Source organism: Canis lupus, chromosome 23, assembly GCF_003254725.2.
Source record: "Canis lupus dingo isolate Sandy chromosome 23, ASM325472v2, whole genome shotgun sequence".
Taxonomy (NCBI): domain Eukaryota; kingdom Metazoa; phylum Chordata; class Mammalia; order Carnivora; family Canidae; genus Canis; species Canis lupus.
In genome coordinates, this window is record NC_064265.1 from 8386325 (window position 1) to 8406555 (window position 20231).

The 20231-nt window shown below is 49.7% G+C and overlaps 1 protein-coding gene across 7 annotated transcripts in view; it reads right to left on the reverse strand.

The window, feature by feature from the left end:
• The window catches only part of SCN5A (sodium voltage-gated channel alpha subunit 5), a 96035-nt gene that overhangs the window by 29627 nt on the left and 46177 nt on the right, over positions 1-20231 (reverse strand). For 3 of the 7 annotated variants that reach the window (XM_035704848.2, XM_049099803.1, XM_049099802.1), the window contains exons 13-18: positions 17572-17704; positions 16460-16698; positions 7835-8008; positions 6228-6584; positions 1921-2358; positions 457-612 (exon numbers count right to left, since the gene is read on the reverse strand). In XM_035704848.2, coding sequence (XP_035560741.1) covers positions 457-612; positions 1921-2358; positions 6228-6584; positions 7835-8008; positions 16460-16698; positions 17572-17704 — 1497 coding nt within the window. The remainder of the gene's footprint in view (positions 1-456; positions 613-1920; positions 2359-6227; positions 6585-7834; positions 8009-16459; positions 16699-17571; positions 17705-20231) is intronic. The other 4 variants (XM_049099804.1, XM_049099805.1, XM_049099806.1 and 1 more) reach the window with 2 other exon arrangements.

Sequence of the window (20231 nt, forward strand, 5' to 3'; positions counted from 1 at the left end):
CAGAACAAAACTCTACACTAGGCCTTCTGTTTGCAGCCTCTGCTTTAGTCAAGGAGAGAAGCAGCTGGTCGCCAGTGTGCCAGGAACTTGTTCTTAGCAACCCCCCGAAAGTCCCCTGGGATGGGGTAATTCACAGGACAAACATTTGCCAAAGAGGACCAAAGCACGGGGACTGAGTGAGGTGGGGTGAACACATGAAGGTGTAGGGTTAGTCCTGCGTCAGGTGTCTGAGCTGGCTGCTTCCAGAATTTCCCAGAAGCTCTGGGCCCCACCCCATCCCTCCCCTGCCAGGACAGGGCTGCCCATGCTCCCCTCTGCCAATGGGTCTCCCACACTGCGTGTGACAGTGGCTACAGCTCCCCCAGCAGGTGCAGGTGTAAGCCAGGACCTCTCATGGCCTGGCTCCAGTCCAAGTGGCAGCGCCATGCCGGCTTCAGGAACAAAGATGTGGGTTACCTCACTGCACCCTGGGGCCGGGGGCTCCACCTTCCGCTGCTGCCGCCAGTCTGCCTGAGCCACACTGGCCTCGGAGGAGGCAGTCTCTGACACCTGGCTCCAGGCCCCCCGCTCTGGGACGGCCTCTGGGCTGCCGGAAACAGGCTGGGATTCCTGCTGAAGAGACCCCAGCCCATGAGTGACCCAGCCAGAGTGTTTCCAGGGTCCCCCATATGCAACTGGAACATGGTCTCCTGCCCTCTTCATGGGGCCTCATGTCACTGAAGATCTCTCCCTCAAGGGCCCGGAGTGGGCAGCTGGGAGGCTTCCAGAAGATCCAGGCAGACAGCTCCGGGTCAACCTGGCTTCAATCTCCCCCTCCTCCCACTCCCTGGAAGGGTGCAGCTGGGCTGCAAAGCCCACTGTCCAAATGCTGGCAACTCCACTCAGGAGTGACATACCGACATCCCCATGAGCTCCCATGGCTTGCCACGTGTATCCCCCCTCCCCACCCACACACACACACACACACACACACACACACGCCCCAGGGAGCCAGAGTCAACAGGCTCAGGAGAAAGAAAGGGGATGAAAAGGGAGCATCCTAGAGATAATTGGTAGCTGTGGTCATGGCAATGCCAGTCCTCCCCTCCCCCAACATACACCATCACTGTCCCACAGCCTGACTCAAGGGGTGGGTGGAAGCTGGCCTCTGGGACCACCAGGAGGCACAGAGATGTGGAAGCAAGCCTGGAACCTCAGTTCTAATTCCACACACGGGCGGGGGCGCGGGGGGCGGCAGTTGCTCTTCACAGCAAACCTGCCCAGTACACGGCCCAGAGGAAGTAGCCAGGACGGGCCCAACCACACAGAGAACCACTCACTGTTTGACCTAAAGACCTAAGGAGGAGCCATTTGAGCCTGGCTCGGGCCACAGGAAAACAGAGGGGGTGGGGGGGGGCACTGTCTCTTTTGTCCAGACTCTGGTCCTAAGTGTTAAAAATAACAGGTTGGGAGATAAGATAGTGCTGTCTCTGACACCTGCCATCTTAGGGATGCTTATTTTTAAATCTCAGAGTTAGCCCTGGGCCTGGGAGGAGGGGAAAGGGCAGTCAGGAGGTCAGGAGACTGCACTCCTCCCTCACCAAGACATTCCACCTTGTTAGTCCTGGAGGGGGACAATGGTGGGCGGGGACCAGGAGTGCTGGCTCTGTCATAGGGGTGTAGGGCACTTCTAGCAAGTTTCTCTCTTGCCACACCTAGTTCCCCTTTCTGTACAATTAGCTGCTCGTGGCTGGCATCAGATCAATGATGGACAATAGTCCATTCCGAGGTCCTCTCTGGGTCAGGTTGGGAAAACAGGGTTGGCACCCCTCGGTGAGGCTGCCTCTACCTCCACCCTACTCCTGGAGCAGTCTGGCAGGGGCTGGGACCCCTGGAGAGCACAGCCCCGGGCCCTGCATATATGCGTTGGGGGGCACTCACCTGCTTGCTGGACTCTTCCTCTGTGCCCAGGCTATTCTCTTCATCCTCCTCTTGGTCGTCCGTGTCTGACTCAGCCATGGCAATGGGCACACACACAGGTTCTGTATCCCCAGGGGTGCCCTGGCCTGGCTGCTTGTCTTCCTCAAATCGTGTCTCCTTACGGGCAGGAGGCACCTTCTGTGACTCCGGGGGTGGTGGGGAGCTGGATGTGGCCATGCAGCCGGGCAGCTGGCCATGGGCAGCGAGGGCCGTAGGCTTTGGAGGCCGCTGTAGGAGTCCACAGCAGAAGTCCCAGGTGGTCCGCTTGAGGAAGCGCAGGCCACGCTGGATGCGTGCCAGGGCCAGCTGGAGGTTGTTCATCTCCCCGTCGTCGTCAGGGGCTGTGAGGTTGTCTGCACTGAAGGAGCTGAGCAGCAAAGCCAGGAAGAGGTTCAAGACCTGTGGAGGCAATGGATCAGGCTTGTCAGGCAACTGAGTCCCGGGGACCTTAAGGATCGGTGATGGCCAACAGCTCTAGGGTCAAACCACTGGGCCCTCGTCCTAAATCTTAATTCTCTTGAATCTAGTGCATTTGGCTATAAAACAAAAGATAATAAATTCTCATCCCTTTACCCAAGTGCTCAGATACAGTTTGGGTTGAGGGCATTTGGCCGCATGGCCCCAGATCCCTTGGGTCTTGGCCCAGGGTCCATGGGAGAACCATGGGTTCATCCAGTGATGAAGCCTGCAGATGGGCTCTTGCTGCCTTAGGAGTAGTGGAGGACAGTGGGCTGCTCCCCAGGAAGTGGGATCCAATCTGGGATCACCAGGGACAAAACAGAACCCCACCCAGAAACAATCCAGAGCTCCTGGGGGCTTTCCTGGGAAAGGGCCTTTACATCTGTTGGTGAAGGAGGGGGTAGTGGTGGGTCTCTGAGCTGGCTCAGTACTTGGACATCAAGGGCTCCTGCTGTGGAGTACACTCTACCTGTGTTCCCAGGTGTGACTATGCTTTCCAGGTGAGGGACATGGAGGACAGAGCCGGGAAGGGGCAATGGCAGGAGAAGAAAGGCACAGGCATCTGGGACTGTAACTACAAGGTCAGGACACAGAGAGGTGGCTGGCTAGGTGGTGACGGGTGCTTGGATGGGTGCTAGGTACGGGACCAGACACTGGGGATGGGGTGGAGGCACTTACGGCTGGAGCTGGGGGAGGGGCTGAGGTTGTGGGGTGCCAGAGGGACAGTACTTCACTCAGGTGACTTATCAGGGCTAAGGACTGAAGACTCCCTTAAGTGAGGTGTGCAAAACCCATCTCTCTTGGCATGGTTCTGGACGCCTCCACCCCTGTGTTGTTAAACCATCCTGCCAGTGTAAAACTTTAGCTTTTGTGAATAAAGAGACCTTCAGCTGAATGACAGAAGGGTGGCCTTGTGTTCATTTCCCAGCCTCAGGGAGGGCAAATGGAAGTGACGGTGGGCTTGTTCCCACACATGGGTCAGACTGGCTCCTGAGGCTGACAGGCCAGAGACACCGCCTCCCCACCTTGGGCTTTATGTCTTCTCCCAGACACCCCCAAAAGAAGGTTCCCTTGAATGGGGGACCTTTACGGCAGGGAGGTATGTGAAGGTGGGTGTGTGGTTCTCTAGGCCCCTCTTCGGCTTGTCACAAGCCCCTAAGACACGCTTCATGCCTGTCAAGGACCTAGGGACGAGAATTCTGAAGGAAGCAGTGGCGAGGCTGGAGCGCCAAGAGTCAGAAACACGCCTTTGCTTTAAGAAGCAATGCACATTCACAAGGACAGAATGGCAGGTAAAGAAGCAGGGGCTGGCATTCCAAACGGGGAGACGATCACATTTGACACCCGGCAGCCTTTTTAATGTCATCCCTGGGGGGTAGGGCACTTGATGTGATTCAGGGCTGCTGTCTACACTGACCTCTGGCGCGGTTCCTGGACTGCCTCCACTCCCAGCTGCCTACCCTGAATCCTCTGCCCTCACCCGTGCCTCACCTCCAGGTATCTAGGGCCCAGGCTAGAGGAGGTGGGTGTCTGGGCAGCCCCAACCACCCCCACAAGAATGCCAGGTCCTCCCTTGTTGCTGCTTCTGAGGTTTGGCTTCTTCCAGTGCTTTCCCCGTCAATCATGCTGCTGCTCCCCAGCCCCTGCCTGATCATGACTTCCCATTTCAATGGCAATCTTGCTTCCACCCACGCCCGGCAGCGGCCCAATTCCTGAGGCGACCAGGGAGGGGGCTGCGTGGGCTGCGTTAGCTTCCCTCCTCCAGCAGCCTCTAATCTTCTCATCCCCAAGCAGATCCGCTAGGAAATCGCAGGGCTGTGTGCATGAGGGCAGCGGGCCTGGCCCTGGGCTGAGAGCCTGGTGCACTCGCATCCTCTTTAGAATACATAGTCTGGTGGCTCCCGGAGCTGGCCCAGGGCTGAGGAGGCTCCATCCTGAGGGGCGGTCAGTTGGAGGATTGCAGGGGGATGCAGCCCAAGAACTGGGTTCTACTGGCACCATGCACCGATGCCCTATCCCCTCTCGGGGCTCCACCAGTGGGGCTGGAGGGGGCTTGACCCCAACTTGGTCGGGGGCCACCCTTGCATGGTTAAGGCACACTGGAGGAGAAGCAGGCAGGTTTGCAGAAGGGCTCTGTCTGGAACCTGCAGCCCACAGTACTTAAGCCACCCACAAACCCTCTCTGAGCTGATGTGAGTCTACAGTGCCCACAGCAGCGAGAGTCAGATTATGCAGGTGTGATGTCTGAGCACATGTGGACCACCTGTGTGCTCAGGCAGGTAGCTCCCTGTCCACGTGGACACTGACTCCTTCCTGAACCACCCATTTGCCGCAACCTTGCCTCTTCCCATAGTTCCTTCTCTGGCATTTGGCTTTTTGATCTCTCTCAACTCCAGAATTCCTCACATTATTAAGATACAAGGCAAAAGGCACCTGTTCTAGGACACAGGTGGCCAGGGAAGCAAGGGTAGCTCATGACAGGGTAGCGGGACTCCCACCATAGTGAGCCAGGGTGACATACAAGCCTCTGTGGGCCCTGCCTTACCTGGACCACTTGTTGCACCTATGCGGTGCTCCTGTTGTTCCTTCCCACTCTAGCATCACAAAACCCTCCTCTAGGAAGCCTTCCTTGATTTCCCTTGTTGAAGGGGACTCCACCCACGGGCTCCTCCTTAATGCCTCTGATCATTCAAACCAGCTTGAGAGTTATCTCAGGCCTGTTTGAACTCCCCATCTCCCCACTCTCCCACTGGTGAGCAATGTGAGGGCCATGTTCACCTCTGTATGCCCAGCAGCATCTGCCACAGTATATTGCATGCAACAGGGGCTCAGTAAATGCCTGTTAAGCTGAATTGAAAAACCATGTGATAGATCATTGACAGTAAATGACTAATAAAATAGCTGGCAGATGAGTAAATAAGTTAATGAATATAAAATGAGTATATAAAGAATAAACAGGTACCTAGGTAGGTGATTGAATGAATGAGCAAATGAGGAGGGATGCAAATGGATGGATGGATCCATGGCTAAGTAGAGAGCTGGTTGGATAAATGGGCAGATGGAGAGGACTGGTGAATGAGTGAATAGATTGTGGGTTGACAGACGGATGTGCGGGTGTATTAGTGAGAGGAGGGATAGATAAGAGAGTAAAAATATGGGTGATGGATGAATGGATAGATCATGGGTGGATGAGTGAATGGATGGGTGGACAGACAGTTGGGCAAATGGATGGATGAATAGGTGTGTGTATGTGTTTATGAAGAGAAGTTGATGGATGGATGGGTGAGTGAGTGAATGAATAGATGGACAGATAAACAGGTGAGTGAAGGGATGGATGGGTATGAGAATGAATAAGTGGGGGTGACGGATGGCTGGGTGAGTGAGTGAATGAATAGATAGGAGGACTGGTAACTGAATAAACAGACTCATGAAGAGGTGGACAGATGGATGGTAAGTCAGTGGGTGGGTGACTGATAAGTAGATCAACGGCTGGATAGGGAGATGTATGGATGAGTAGAGAGATGGAAAAATAAGTGAATAGACGGAATGGTGAGCAGATGGATGAGTAAATGGGTGCCTAGGTGGGTGGATGAATGAATGGATGAATAGATAGATGGAAAGATGGGTAATGAATAGGTGGGTGGGTGGGTAAATGGACAGATGATGAGAGAATGATCGATAGATGGATAGTTTGATAGATGGCTGAGTGAATGAGTGGATGGATGGAAGGAAGTTAAGTGAATGGACAGAGGGGATGACTGGATGGGTGAATGTGTGTGTGGTGTATGTGAGGCCACTGGCCAACTTACCACAAGGTTGCCAATGACCATAACAAGCAAGAAGACGAGCAGGCACAGTGACTGCCCAGACACCTCCATGCAGTCCCACATGGTCTCGATCCACTCCCCACAGAGGATGCGAAAGATGATGAGAAAGGCATGGAAGAAGTCCATCATGTGCCAGCGGGGCAGCAGGCCCGAGTCACTGATGCGGTGCCTCTGTTCTGAGTAGTTCTTCCCAAAGAGCTGCATGCCCACCACAGCGAAGATGAACACGATGATGGCCAGCACCAGCGTCAGGTTCCCCAGCGCCCCCACTGAGTTTCCGATGATCTTGATGAGCGTGTTCAGGGTGGGCCAGGATTTGGCCAACTTGAAGACCCGCAGCTGGGGAGGGAGGTGTCACTGTGAGGGGCTCTAGTTCCTGCTACCATGGACACCCTTAACACTGCTAGCTCCTGCCTAAACACCCAGGGGGCCCACAGACACCTGTTTCTCCCAGAGCACTCACTGCTGTTTCTCTCTACAGCCTGAGGCAGCTTTGCTGGGCTCGGCTCTGGGAGTCAGGACAACAGCTCCAGTTTCATCTCCCCAACTCAGCCTTGCTCTTCAGCCCCACACCAGCTTCCTACCTGCCTCAGGCTCACTTCCCAGAACTCCTTAGTAGATTTCTCCAGCACGGGATGTCCTTCCTTTTCCAGACTCATCTTCATCAGGTCAAACCATCTCTGATTTGCCCAACTGCCTCTAACTTTCTCTCCTCTCAGTTATCACAGACAAAGAGGGCAGGTGCCTAGCATCTCTTGAATACCTGCTGTGCCAGCCCATGCTTAGGATGGCTTACCTCATTCAGAGCCCCAGTAACCTCTTGAGATGAAGCCAACCCTTTGACAGATGAAGAAGCCAACCCTTAAAGGTGGAGTAACTTATTTAAGTCCATTAGTTCATGGCAGGGGAGTCAGGATTAGAACCCATAGCTTGGACTTTCTCCGCCCCTACCATCCTGCCTTCCAAGCCCCCAGTGAACCCAGCAACATTGCCCAGACTTCCTCCAGGAAGACATCCCTGATCTACCTTCAGTCCCATGTGTGGAGTCAAAGAGTGGTCCACAGACCAGAAGCTTTGGCATCACCTGAGACCTACTAAATTAGCATCTGCAGTTTAACAAGATCCCCAGATGATTTGTATGTGCATTAGAGTTTCCAAAATGCTGACTTTGAAACCAGCATGCAGAACCCCAGGAGAGCTGTCAGCAGACCTGACTCTACCTGTTATTTGCCATGTGGCTTTTGGGAAATTTATTTCACTTGAGTCTTAGTCTCCTCATCTGTGAAATGGGTATGTAGAAATACTAGCTCTTCTCCTGGGATCCTATGAGGACTAAATGGGGCATGGTGAACCATAAAGGGCTTTGCAAGTCATCAGGATGGCCATCCCAATAGTTTCCCCAGAGGAATGTCTCCCATCTTGCCCCCTCTGTACTCCCCGCATCACCAGCACTGAGGTACCCAGCAAATAGCTGTTGGACGAAGTCAAGATGGATCAGAGTAGGGGTGACTGAGCGGTGACCTCAGAGGGAGTTGCCTTAGTGCCCCATACCCCCACCCTGCCCCCCTATAGTGGACCCAGTTGGGTACCAGGCGGAAGGAGCGCAGCACTGAGAGGTTGCCCATGCGGGACAGGCCCAGCTCCATGAGGCTCAGGATGACAATGATGCTGTCAAAGATGTTCCAGCCCTGCTGGAAGTAGTAGTAGGGGTCCAGAGCGATGATCTTGAAAGTCATCTCTGCGGTGAAGATCCCTGTGAAGACCTGGTGAGGGACAGAGAGATCAGGGTTCCCAGTATTTGGGCTGGAAAGACCCTTGGGCCAGGAGGGGTGCCCTGCTTTCTGACTCTTGCTCCCACAGGGTCCCCCTCCTGGGCTGCAAGCTCTGACTGTACCCTGGCTCCCAGGGAGTGCTTGCTTGGCCATGGCCCAGGGCCTTGGGGATACCTGCAGCCTGATGCCCCAGCTTCCTCTTTGGCTCACTACCCACGATCTGCCAGCCTGCCAGAAACAGCCAGATCCCTCTCAGGCCCCACAGAGACTTATAGCTCAGGAAGCACCTGGGGGGCAGGGGAGGCTGAGGTGAGGGTGACACAACCCAGCCTGACACCTTCCAGCCCGTGTCACCACAGGAAGTACTCTCATTCCACATGTGCCAAATACACGTATTCCTGCAAACACTCGGCTTTCATGTCTCAGGGCCTTTGCCCATGCTGTTGCTGCTCCATCTTGTCCACACACTGAACTCTTGTCTGTAATAACAGCTAGCCAACTCTTCTCGAGGGCATGACAATGTGCCAGTCCTGGGCTAGAATGCTCTGTATGTGTTGTTCCTTTTAATCCATCTAACAACCTGATGAGGAAAGTATCATCATTCCCATTTTACAGGTAAGGAAACTGAGATACTGACATGTTAAGTACTTTGCCTGTATGGAAGTACCGTACATAGCTGGTATGCTGGAGAACCAGAAAATGAACTCAGTGTTGTCCTTTAAGATTTAAAGCAACCCCCTCCGCCTCCTGGAAATATTCTTGAGGTAGGCAGGGGCTCGGTTTTCCTCCATTTGTTGGCACAGAGTTGGGAGCCACCCAGCCTCGGCCAGCAGAGTCTCGTGGTCCAGGAGCCCTTCGTGTGGTGGGCCACAGAGCTGTGACCATTTCCAACTGCTCCGTGGTGTGCCAATTGCCTCGACAGGGAACTTGGTTCCCGCAGGAGGGGATGTCCTAGGAAGGCGTGGCTGGCAGGATGCTGGGCCTGCATACAAGGCCATTTGGAGCTGACGGGGTTATTGTGAGGATGGGGAGGAGTCACGGAGGTCTTCTGTGGGTGAGGGCTGAGGTGAGAGGGCCAGAGCATTCCTGGGGCAGTACCAGGGCTGTGGCAGTGGCCAGGGAGGAGAGGTCAGAGACAGGGAGGCCGAGTAGCTTGCTGAGGTCAGCGAACAGGAGGGGATCACCCAAGCCTTGGCAACCCCTGTGAGAGCTCTGTACTGAAAGGAAAGAAGGAGAGATACCTGGACCGGTCCCTTCCCCCTCTGCTCAGATAAGGCCCTGTGGTGGTGGGCTGGGGGGCAGGGATCGGTACTGGTCCAGGGAGTGGGGCACCAGGATGGCAGGTGGGCACGTACCTGTGCATGGCCACGCAAGGCACTGCCCACCAGCCAGCCCTCATGCCTTCAATGGTCCCTTTAGGGCTTGTGCCAGAGAACTGATCTTACACCAGCTGGGATCTTAGGGAAGGGAGGGCCCCCGAAATCTCTCAGTCTCAGCTCTGATGCCTGGGCTCCCCTCATAGTGGGGAGGCATCCTTGGGTTCTTCTGCACCTTTCCTCAGCACCCAGGCCTGTCCCTGGGTTCTGTATCCATAACATTTTCCATCCCTCTGACTGCATCTCTGACTGCATCTCCTCCTGCTCTTCCAGCTTGTTTGTCTCCTCACTTTCGTTCCTCAGGGCCTTTGTATATGCTGCTGCCTTTCCTTGGGCCATCTGCCCTCCGCCACCCACAGGGCTCACTCCCTTCAGGTTGGGGCTTAAAAGCCACCTAATGGATGAGGCTTCCTGATGTTTAAAATCAGGACTTCCTCCCACCAAACTCCTCCTCCCTCTTCTCTGCTTTGTCTTTCCTTCACTTACCACCATGTGACATACTGTGTATGTAGCTACAGATTTGGCTAGACTGTAAGCTCCATAGGAGGGACCTTTTCTGCCTACTGGTACAAGAATTGTGTGCAGCCAGGAGGCAATCCACTGATGTTTGCTGAATAAACATACAAATACTTGGGCCTTTGACCTTAGGCTCCTGCAGTATCTGGTGTCCTGCCAGCCACACTCCCTGCACTGGGTCTCCCTGAGAACCCCTATGGGTAGGGCCTGGGAGACTAGACCCTCTGGTCTCCCCCCCATCACCTGTTTGAGCATGCCAGGGTGGGTGTGTTCTTAAGGCCTGTTCAGCAGACCCATGAGTGCTAACTCATTTCTGGGAAGGGAGCTCAGGAAAGATCCTGTCTTTGCCCAAGTGCAAGTCTATTTTGACAGCAAGAGAGCAGATATTAGTTGGCACTGGAAGTCAGAAGAAAAAGACAGCAGAAGCTCTTGGGGAATGCAATGCCTCTTGGGGACATGATAAGGAATCAACAGCATCACCTGGAAGCTCTTCAGAAATGCAGAATCTTGAAGATCCGTGACCTGCTAGAGCAGAACCTGCATTTTGATTAGGTTCCCAGGAGATCAGAAGTTTAAGTAGTACTATTTTTCAGCACTGGTTTTCCAACTTGGTGCTTGATCCCAGGACACCAGTATCATGACCTGAGCAGAAGGCAGATGCTTAACAGACTAAGCCACCTAGGCGCACCCCCCTCCCCCGAGAGCTTTAACAATACTGATGCTTGGATTCTACTCTCAGAGATTCTAGTTAAATTGGACTAGAGTGCAGTCCAGGGATTGACTTGTTGTCGTTTAACTTCCTAGGTGATGCTAATATACTGCTAAGCTTTCGAAGCACTGCTTTACAAGTGCATAAATTTTGGTGCCAGATTCCTCCTTCCAAAGGATCAGCCCAAGCTTTCTAAGGCCATGTGATTAAAGCTTGATGCCTTAAGACACGTAGAGAATGGCAGGAGACCCAGGTTCCAAAGCTAAGTCTGCCACTGTGTGATCTTGGGCCTGAGCCTCGAGTATCCTCCTATGTAAAATGGGAATGATGACGACTCCATAGGAAGTGTCTAAGAGTTAGAGCTAATGGATGCAAAGCAGATGCTCCCTACTGGTGGGCCATTATTGTTATCATGGGCAGCATTTATTATGACTGATGAGAGTGGCCGAGAGTGCCAGGCGCAGGGCTGCTTCAAACAACTCTGCATGTTTTATAGGCTCACTGGGATCTGGCAGGCAGAGACTGTGAGGGTGGAGACCCACTTTCCCTGACTCCTGGCAGGATGGCCAGTGAGCAGTGCTGATGGCGGCTTCCCAGGAAGTGGGGAGACCTTTGGGAAACTTAAATTCTCCTTGCATATTTAATATCTTTAACGTAAACTTGCTTTTAAAACTTCATTTCTGTGAACATCCTTCAATGTCAATTAAACATGTCTACGGCATCTCTTTCCCTCCCTCCCTCCCTTCCTGAACAGTTGTGGAATATTCCACTATACAGATGTGCCATAGTATTTCCCTCTGAGGCATTCTTTTGTCCCTCTTAAAAACATTGCCATAATAAATAATAACCTTCCACATACTTGTTTTGAGACATCTTGCCCAGTTCTTTTCTTAGGATAAATTTCTGGAGATGGAATTGCATAGTCAATGAGCATTTTTGGAGATTCTGACACATATATTTTAATTGCACAATGGTTGGAGATTGAAGCATACATGATACCCTGTCTTTGGTGCAATTTGCCTTGAGACTCAAAATGTGGTCATTCTGTAAATGTTCCGTGTGTATTTTCTCTAACTCTTGGGTGCTGTGCTCTGCACATTCATTAAGTCAAGCTTCTTTTTCTGTTATTCAAGTCCTCTAGACCCTTGGTGATGTTTTACAAGCTTGAGCCATGAGTTATGGAGGATGGTCTCTCACTAAGATTGTGGTCTTGTTAAACTGATCTTATTATCTGCTTTACATAGTTGGAAGCTATGCAATTTGGTGCATACAGATAGAATTGTATGTTCCTGGTGAATTGTTCCTTTCATCTTTATGTTTTGGATCTCTTTATCCTTCAATAATACTTTTTCTTTAAAGTTTGATAATAACACAACTCCATCAATTTTCTTGATAGTATTTGTCTGTTCTCTCTTTTTCCCATCTCTTTTAGGGATTTGGATCTCAATATATTTAGGTATCTTCTGTAAAAATATATAGCCGCATTTTATTTCTTTACCAAACTGACAATCTGTCATTTAACTGGTGACTGCAGTCCCTACCACTATTTATTATGATTTCTGGTATATGTGGACCTATGTCTTCATTTTATTTTGTGTCTTCTATTTTTTTAATTTAAATTCAATTAGCCAACTTATAGTACATCATTAATTTCAGATGTAGTGTTCAATAATGTATCAGTTGCATATAACACCCAGTGCTTATTACATTACGTGCCCTCCTTAATGTCTATCACCCAATGTGTCTTCTATTTTTTGTTTCCTTTTTTTCTCTCCTTTGCTTTCTTCTATTAGATTGAATTGTAAAATTTCTTCATTTTCCTCTCTACTGGCTTGGCAATTAAGACTTTCCATTCCTATTCTCTTAGAGGTTACCCTACAAGGTTTAAGAATCAGGCTTAAGTTAATAACACCTAAATTAATTAATATTTCAGAATGAACATGAACTTCAGACCATCCTACCTCCAATCCCTGCTCCATGCCTGGCAGGAGGGCCACTGAGCAGTGCTGATGGTGGCTTCCCAAGAAGTGGGGGAACATTATAGTTCCAATGTTTTAGTTCCTACTTTTTATACCCTTCAGTCATCCTTATTGTTATTGTTTTTTTTAAATTTATTTATTAATGAGAGATACAGAGAGAGAGAGAGAGAGAGAGAGACGCAGAGACACAGGCAGAGGGAGAAGCAGGCTCCATGCAGGGGCCTGACATGGGACTCGATCCCGGGGCTCCAGGATCAGGCCCTGGGCTGAAGGCAGGCGCTAAACCGCTGAGCCACCCGGGCTGCCCATTGTTATTGTTTTTACAGTTAATGTTTGCTTAGCTTTACCCACATGCTTACTATTCCTTTCAGGTTCTTCTCAAAACTGCTTCTGCTATCATTTTACTTTCTTCTAAAGTACAAATTTTTGTTATTGTTTCAGAGAGACAATTTGTGTGTGGTGGACTCTTGGTCTTTACTTACTATCCTTTGTAAATGGTAGGACAATTAGAATTCTAGGGTGTCCACTGTTTTCTCCAAGAACTTTGAAATGATTATTCTACTGTCTTCTGGATTTGGTTGGAGCTACTGTGGAGTTTCCCATCTATGCAACAGTTGTTCCTTAGTAGGCAACATTTCTTGTTTTGGTTGCTGTATGTTATCTTTGCTTTTGATGTTCACCATGTCTAGATATTTTATTTATCCTGTGCAGGACTTATTGTAATTCCATAATCTGAGGGTTCATTTCTTTGATCAATTCTTACCCATTCTTTTCTTAAACATTGTTTTGTCTGCATTCTCTTATTTTTTTTATTTTTATTTTTTCCTTTGGAACTCCTATCGCTCTATGCTTGACCTTCTCATTTTGACTCCATGTCTCTGAACCTTGATTTCAGATTTTCTATCTCTTCATATCTTTACATTCTGGGCAACTTCCTTAGATCTATAATTATATTAATTTAATTTTCCCTAGCTATATGAATGTGCTATTTGATTTATACATTGAGATTTTAATCCCAGTGGCTATATTTTCCATTTTTAGAAATTCAATTTGGTTCTTTTCCAAAGCTGTTTTATTCTTTAATGTTTAATTCCTTCTTTTTAAAAAAGATTTTATTTATTTATTTGAGAGAGAGATAGAGATAGTAACAGAGATAGGAAGAGACAGCTCAAGAGGGGAGGAGAGGGAGAAGTGGGCTCCCCACTGAGCAGGGAGCCTGACGTAGTGATCCATCCCAGGACCCTGAGATCATGACCTGAGCCGAAGGCAGATGCTTAACTAACTGAGCCACCCAGTTGCCCTGTTTAATTCTTTCTTTTATGTCTTTAGTTATTACGAACATTCTTATTTTATAATCTGAATTAGACAGTTTATCATAAGACATTCCTAAGAGGATAAGCCTCTGTATGTGTGTATGTGTGTCTGTCGGTCTGCTGACTCTTCCTCATAGTGGGTTATTTCCTTGTGTGCTTTGTAATTTGGAGAACAGACTTGGCCTGGGTTAAAAGTGTGTCTTCCCAGAGAAGTTTTGTGTTTGCTTCTTGCAGTGGCCCCAAGATATCATAGGGTCACATTATCTTTTATTTTAGGCACAGGTTCCAGAAATACTCAGCTATAAATTTGAACTCCAAATCTATATAAGGCCAAATTTACAGTCATAAGCTTCCAGAGGTTCCTTTTCTCCTCATCTTCAGCCCCAGCCAAGACTGACAAGCTTCCTTCTTTATCATTTCCCAGCTTTGGTGCCAGGAGTTTTTTCTGGTTCACCATTCTACTGAACTAGGGTTTTATATTCCCATGGTTACTCAATTCCAACCCTTACCCACACTGTCTAAAGACCTGCCTTGTCTCTACACGTTCACTAAAATCCAAATCCCCAGATTACCCAAATCAGCAATATCACCTGCTCCCAACCCCTACCAGGGCAACTACAGAACCCTTTTACATGTTTACTGCTATAGTTTTTAAGTTCCTCTTTGTTTCTGGCACTAGGGGATTTTTGTTACTTTCTCATGAGCTTTGATATGCATTTCAGAATATCTGCTGTATTTTTAGTTGTTTCCTAGTGGAGGACTTTTGAGGTTTTTTGGTCCACAATGTTAGGAATAGAAGTTGCATTTGCTTTCTAGATGATGAGCTAAAAGTCAAATCTATTCATCTTCTCTTTTATGGAAATGGTCTTTAATGACATGCTTAGAAAGGTTTTTCCCATACCGAGATTATTTTCCCATGCTTATTTTTGTGCTTTTGTTTTTTTTACATGTAACATTTAAACCACTGAGAATATATTAACTTCAAGACAATCAAAACCTTTCACAGTAGTAATAAAGCTATCCAAATGAAACAAAATAGAGCTATACTCCAACTACATGACCTATTACTAACAATAGAACCCCAAGTTTAACACAGCTTCAATCACAACTCAATGATCCAGGGAAGCCACCACTGCTCTTTATCACCTTGATTTGCTGCTCAGAGCAATTCAGTGGTCACATTCCAATAAAACCACATTCAACTGCAATCCTACATAACCACCATCTGAAGACCACCCAACACACCAGGTACAATAATGCTTGAGACACCTACAGACTATACAAGAGCTTTCCCTTTGTTTGCATATAGAAGGAAAGAAAGTAGAATTATGGCAAAATGGACTCACATTTACAAAAAAAATTGAATAGACTTTGAGATAACTATCTAGAGTTCTAGTTAGGAGAAGTGATAAAGGAAGAAAATCATCAGGCTCCATAGTGTAGGAGACCTGCCTGCCTGGGGGGCTACCTGTGCCGCTGAGACTGAGATAGGGCTGGCTCTGTAGTAAGAGAAAGCTTGGACTGAATGGCCCTCTCCTCCATCCCATCTCAGCGATGATCCTGGGAGCTCCTTTCAGAGGCTACTGGGCTCTTGGCCAACCTGACCTGGGATCCCCTGGAGAAAGGCTATCTGTGTTTAGCTGGGCAGAACCAGTAGGGCCCTGTCTCTCAGAGTCAGGAAACAGTAGTTACATGCCCATCTCTGCCACCATTATGTTACCTCTTGAGCCTCAGTTCCCCACCTTTAGAATAAAGAGGTAGGACCTGATCTGATCTCAAGGAAAAAAAAAAAACAATCAGAATCAGAACCCAGACATTCTGACTTCCAGGGGAAGTCTCTTTAATAACAGCGCCAGTGATAATAACCACAGACCGCAGCTATCATTTATTTTGAGTGCTTACTGTTTATCAAACTCTGAGCCAAGCACATTATACACATTATCTTATTCAATCCTCATTAGCTTCCTATGGGCTTGATATTGTCATACTAATTTTACATTTATTAAATTAAACAAATACTTATTGTGCCAATGACTGAGACTAAGTAATTTGCTTCAGGTCACATAGTTAGAGCTGAGTCAGAATTCAAATCTGGCTCTGCCTGATTGACTCACTGCATCCAACTATCCATCCATCCATCCATCCATCCATCCATCCATCCATCCATCCACTCTGTCCTTCCCCCTTCTCTCTATCCATCCATCCTTCCCCTGAGAGAACTGCTGCTTATTGCATTCATTCTCCTCCTCCATTACTAATCGCCATATCTCACATCCCGGTGCATTTCAAGTTCACCCTCAACTCACTTTTGTTTTCTAATCTCCAGGCATCTTTATCCCCAACTCCTCACTCCCAGCTACATCTCTCAGCTCCTTAAAACCTGATCCTGACACTTCCTGTTCCAAGAGGTCTTCCACGGTGACTCCCACCTTTAGAAGACCCTTTTGTGCTCTGAATGTCCCCTCACCACCCATGAAGGCTGTGCCAGCTGGCCAAGAGCTCTTCACACCAGGATGCCCATTTGAGAGTTGGCTGGTGGCAGCCCTTACCAGGTTTCCGACCTGCAGCATCTCCTCAAACTCAGCTGTCATGTTGTAGTGCTCCAGTGCCATGAAGAGCGTGTTAAGCACGATGCACATGGTGATGGTGAGGTCGGCGAACGGGTCCATGACCATGAACTTCACTCTCTGCTTGATGGACATCCACAGCGGGCAGCACTCCCAGATCAGGTAGCGCTGGGCGAAGCGGTTCCAGCATGGTGGACACTTGCGGTGAGACTCTTCCAACTCTGGGGTTGGGGGGGGCAGCCAGTGAGCTGGTTTGTTTTTGTGGACTGACTCACATATAATTTGGTATCCCAGAAAAGACATATGAATTAGTTGGGGAGAGGTCAGGGCTGCTATGTGACAGGGGGACAGCGAGAGGGACAGGAAAGCTTAAGGGAAGATATGGCTTATGTCGCGGCCCCTGCCTCTGGAAATATGCTAGGGGAGGGCCACAGGAGGGACAGGAGGTCAGGATGGATGTTCCTTAAGACAACAGTATCACATAGACATGGGGCCACCCAACAGGAGACAGGCTGAAAAGGACAAGACAACATCTGAGACAGGCAAGTTCAGCTCTAAGGACAACCAAAACAAGAAGAACAGACGTGGGCATCTGGGACATGCTGGACAGATGGTGGTGCCTGGAACAGGCCAGAAAAGATATGAACACATATGGGACAGGAGGGAACAAGATGGGGGGGTGGTGTCAAGTTCAGACTGGGATAGTTGGGGGTTGCCTGGGGCGGGACTGGCCAGGACAGATGTAGGATGCCTGGAATAGCCTGTGGTAGACAGGGAATGACTGGGAATAGGCTAGAATTGGCAGGTCTGGGCCAGGATGGTCCCAGGAAGGCATGGGGCTGCTTGGGAGTGGACAGGATGAGATAAGGGAGCACCCAGGACAGGCCGGGACAACTGTGGGGATGTTTGGAAGAAACACAGATAGGCTTCCTGAGGGTAACACGGACTAGAAAGTCTGGGCCTGCTCTGGGGATGTCTGAGGCAAGCCCAGCAGCTGGTGGGGGGCAGAGGGGAGGAGAGGCTCAGGTCAGGCTATGTGGGAGGGGGGCCTCAGGCAGGAGTGGGGGCGTGTGGATGACAGCAGGGGTGCTGACCTTCCAGTGCACTGGTGAGGACGCTGACTGCGCTGAGGGCCCGCTGTCGCTCTCCTGGCTCCTCGAAGCCATCCACACATGGAGCCTGTGGGGTCAGCATCTGGGGCCTGCCTGGCTCCTCCGACGGTGTGGTCTGGGTGCAACCAGGAGATATGCATGAGGGCACAGGGGTCCTGTTGAACCTGGGGCAGCTGTTGGGCCTGGGACAGAGGTCCCAGACTCAGGTTGGGAGGACCCACGGGGAGATAGGATGCGGGTCTTGACAGGGCCCGGATGCTGGGTTTCTCGGTTCCCAACTCCCTCTCTATTAGTAACATCCCCCATCCCTCTTGACAATCATTTTCTCCATCATCTCTTGTCAGTGGTAGTTCTTGAGTGTGGACAGGAAACTACATGTACCAAGTTCTATCAACCAGATGCTGTCAGTATACATTAGTACATGCAAAAACAATCTGGGAGTCTTAATTGACCACAAGCTCCCTAGAGTCGACAGCATAAAGAAACATAAGGGAAAAAAATCTACCCGGCTCTAAGGTGACATTAATAGAAGCATAAAGCACAATGCTTAGACATGGCTAGTGGGAGCATCTGTGGAGGCAGTTTGGCTCTATCTACCAAGAAAATGTTAAATTGGCTCTGCAATTCCTCATCTAGCAATCTAACTTCATAAATAATTATACACGTGCACCAAAAATACATATGCAATGATGCTCATTATTGCAGCATTGTTCCTAATACCGTAAAGACAAGACCAATCAATAGAATACTAAAATCAATTATGGATACAATCTGACCCTGGTCCCTGATACAGTCAGTAAAGAGTGAGAGGCAGTTCCTTGTGCGTTCCCATGGGAGCACCTCCCAGACAAACAGTTTGATGAAAAAAAACAAAAAGATCAAGAAGATACACACGGAATCATTAAAGTGAGTATATCTGGGGAATGGAATTGTGGGGCGAGGTTTTCTTTCACTCATACACTCCTGTACCATGGGATTTTTTTGTCCATGTGCTGGCATCATTTTTGTAAGCAAAAGAGCCAGGTCTGCAGACAGAGATGTGGTGTGCCCGACAGAGGGAGATGGCAGTAGGAATTCTAGAAGCTTACTCAGAGCCCCGCCTCCCAGTACGTGTTAGCAGGGTCCTATGTGACCACAGTGCAAGAGCCTGAGCTGGGGCTGTGCAAGGCATAGGGCTGTTCAGCATGCAAGCATAAGGCTCTAGAATCTCTGTTGATCAGAAGGAAGAGGGGCCTAGGCTACCCAGGGCAACAGAGTCAGGACCAGGGGTGGTCATCAAAGTGATCTGAGCTCAAGCTAAAGTCAACCTTTGCAACTGGTGGGACTGCCCTAAAATGATGCCTAGGGAGGAAGTGAGCTCCTGGTCACAGAAGTATGCAAGCAGAGGCACCTGAGAGGGCTGATGGGGTTGCCAGTAACAGTAGTACCTGAAGTCCGAGGCAACCACAAACCTGGCCAGCTTAACTCACAAATGTGTCTTAACTTTGCCGGCTTCTCTTCTCTTCCTCAACTACCTGTGATAGTCTGAGTTAGCACTTTAGCAAACGTTTACTCATTCGTCTCTCACTGTGGGGGATGCACCCTTCCCTGTCCCACAAATGACACACTGGCCCTGGCCACTGGAATGTGAGTGGACATGATGTGAACAACAGCTCCTTCGGTCTATGAAAATAGTTTCCTCAGGTAGCTGCCTCCTGTCCAGCCTGAGCCTCAGCACAGAGACACATGGAACAGCCCTGAGCCTGACCCACAGTGTGGAGCCAAGCCAGGGTGCAGCCTGAAACAGAGCTGCCCAGCCAGGCCCCACCTAGAGCAGCCAAGCCATGCTTATCCTGCCGATAAGTCAGCACGAGAATAAAGGCTTACTGTTAGCCACTGATCTTGGGGGTAGTTTGTTACACAGCATTACGTAGCAACCACTGACTGATACATCACCGTAGCACAAGCTATTATCTCTTCTCCCTTCTCTACACAGTAGAAAGGGGCTCACCCCCGTTTTTAAAAAAAGATTTTATTTATTCATGGGAGACACATAGAGAGGTAGAGACATGGGCAGAGGGAGAAGCAGGCTCCATGCAGGGAGTCCAATGTAGGACTCGATCCCAGGACTCCGGGAACACGCCCTGAACCAAAGGCAGACACTCAACCACTGAGCCACCCAGGTGCCCCCTGAAAGGGGTTCCCTTAAAAGGTAAATCAGGTCATGATAATCCTCTCCTCCCCTCACCCCATGCTTTCCATCTTACTCAGACTAAATTCAAACTCTTCTATTGGCTACAAAGCAGTACAGTCCAAATCCTAACTCATCAACTGTACCCCTTCTTGCTGTTTCCATCACACCTGACCCTGTCTGGCCCCCTCATGCCTCGAACACGTCAAGCTTCCTCTTCTTCTGGACTGTTGTACTTGTTGTTCCCTCTGTCTACAACACGCTTCTTCCACATCTTTGTGGCTGGCTTCCTAAAATCATCTGCTTGTCCATTTTAATGTCGTCTCTAGAGGCAGGACTTCCTGAGTATTCTAAGAGCCATCCCCAACCCTCACCCTAGCAACATGCTGTCTCATGACCCTTATTGCTAACCTGGAAATATCGACCAGTTTGCCATCTGTCTTCCTGACTACAGAGTAAACTCTGCGAGGTC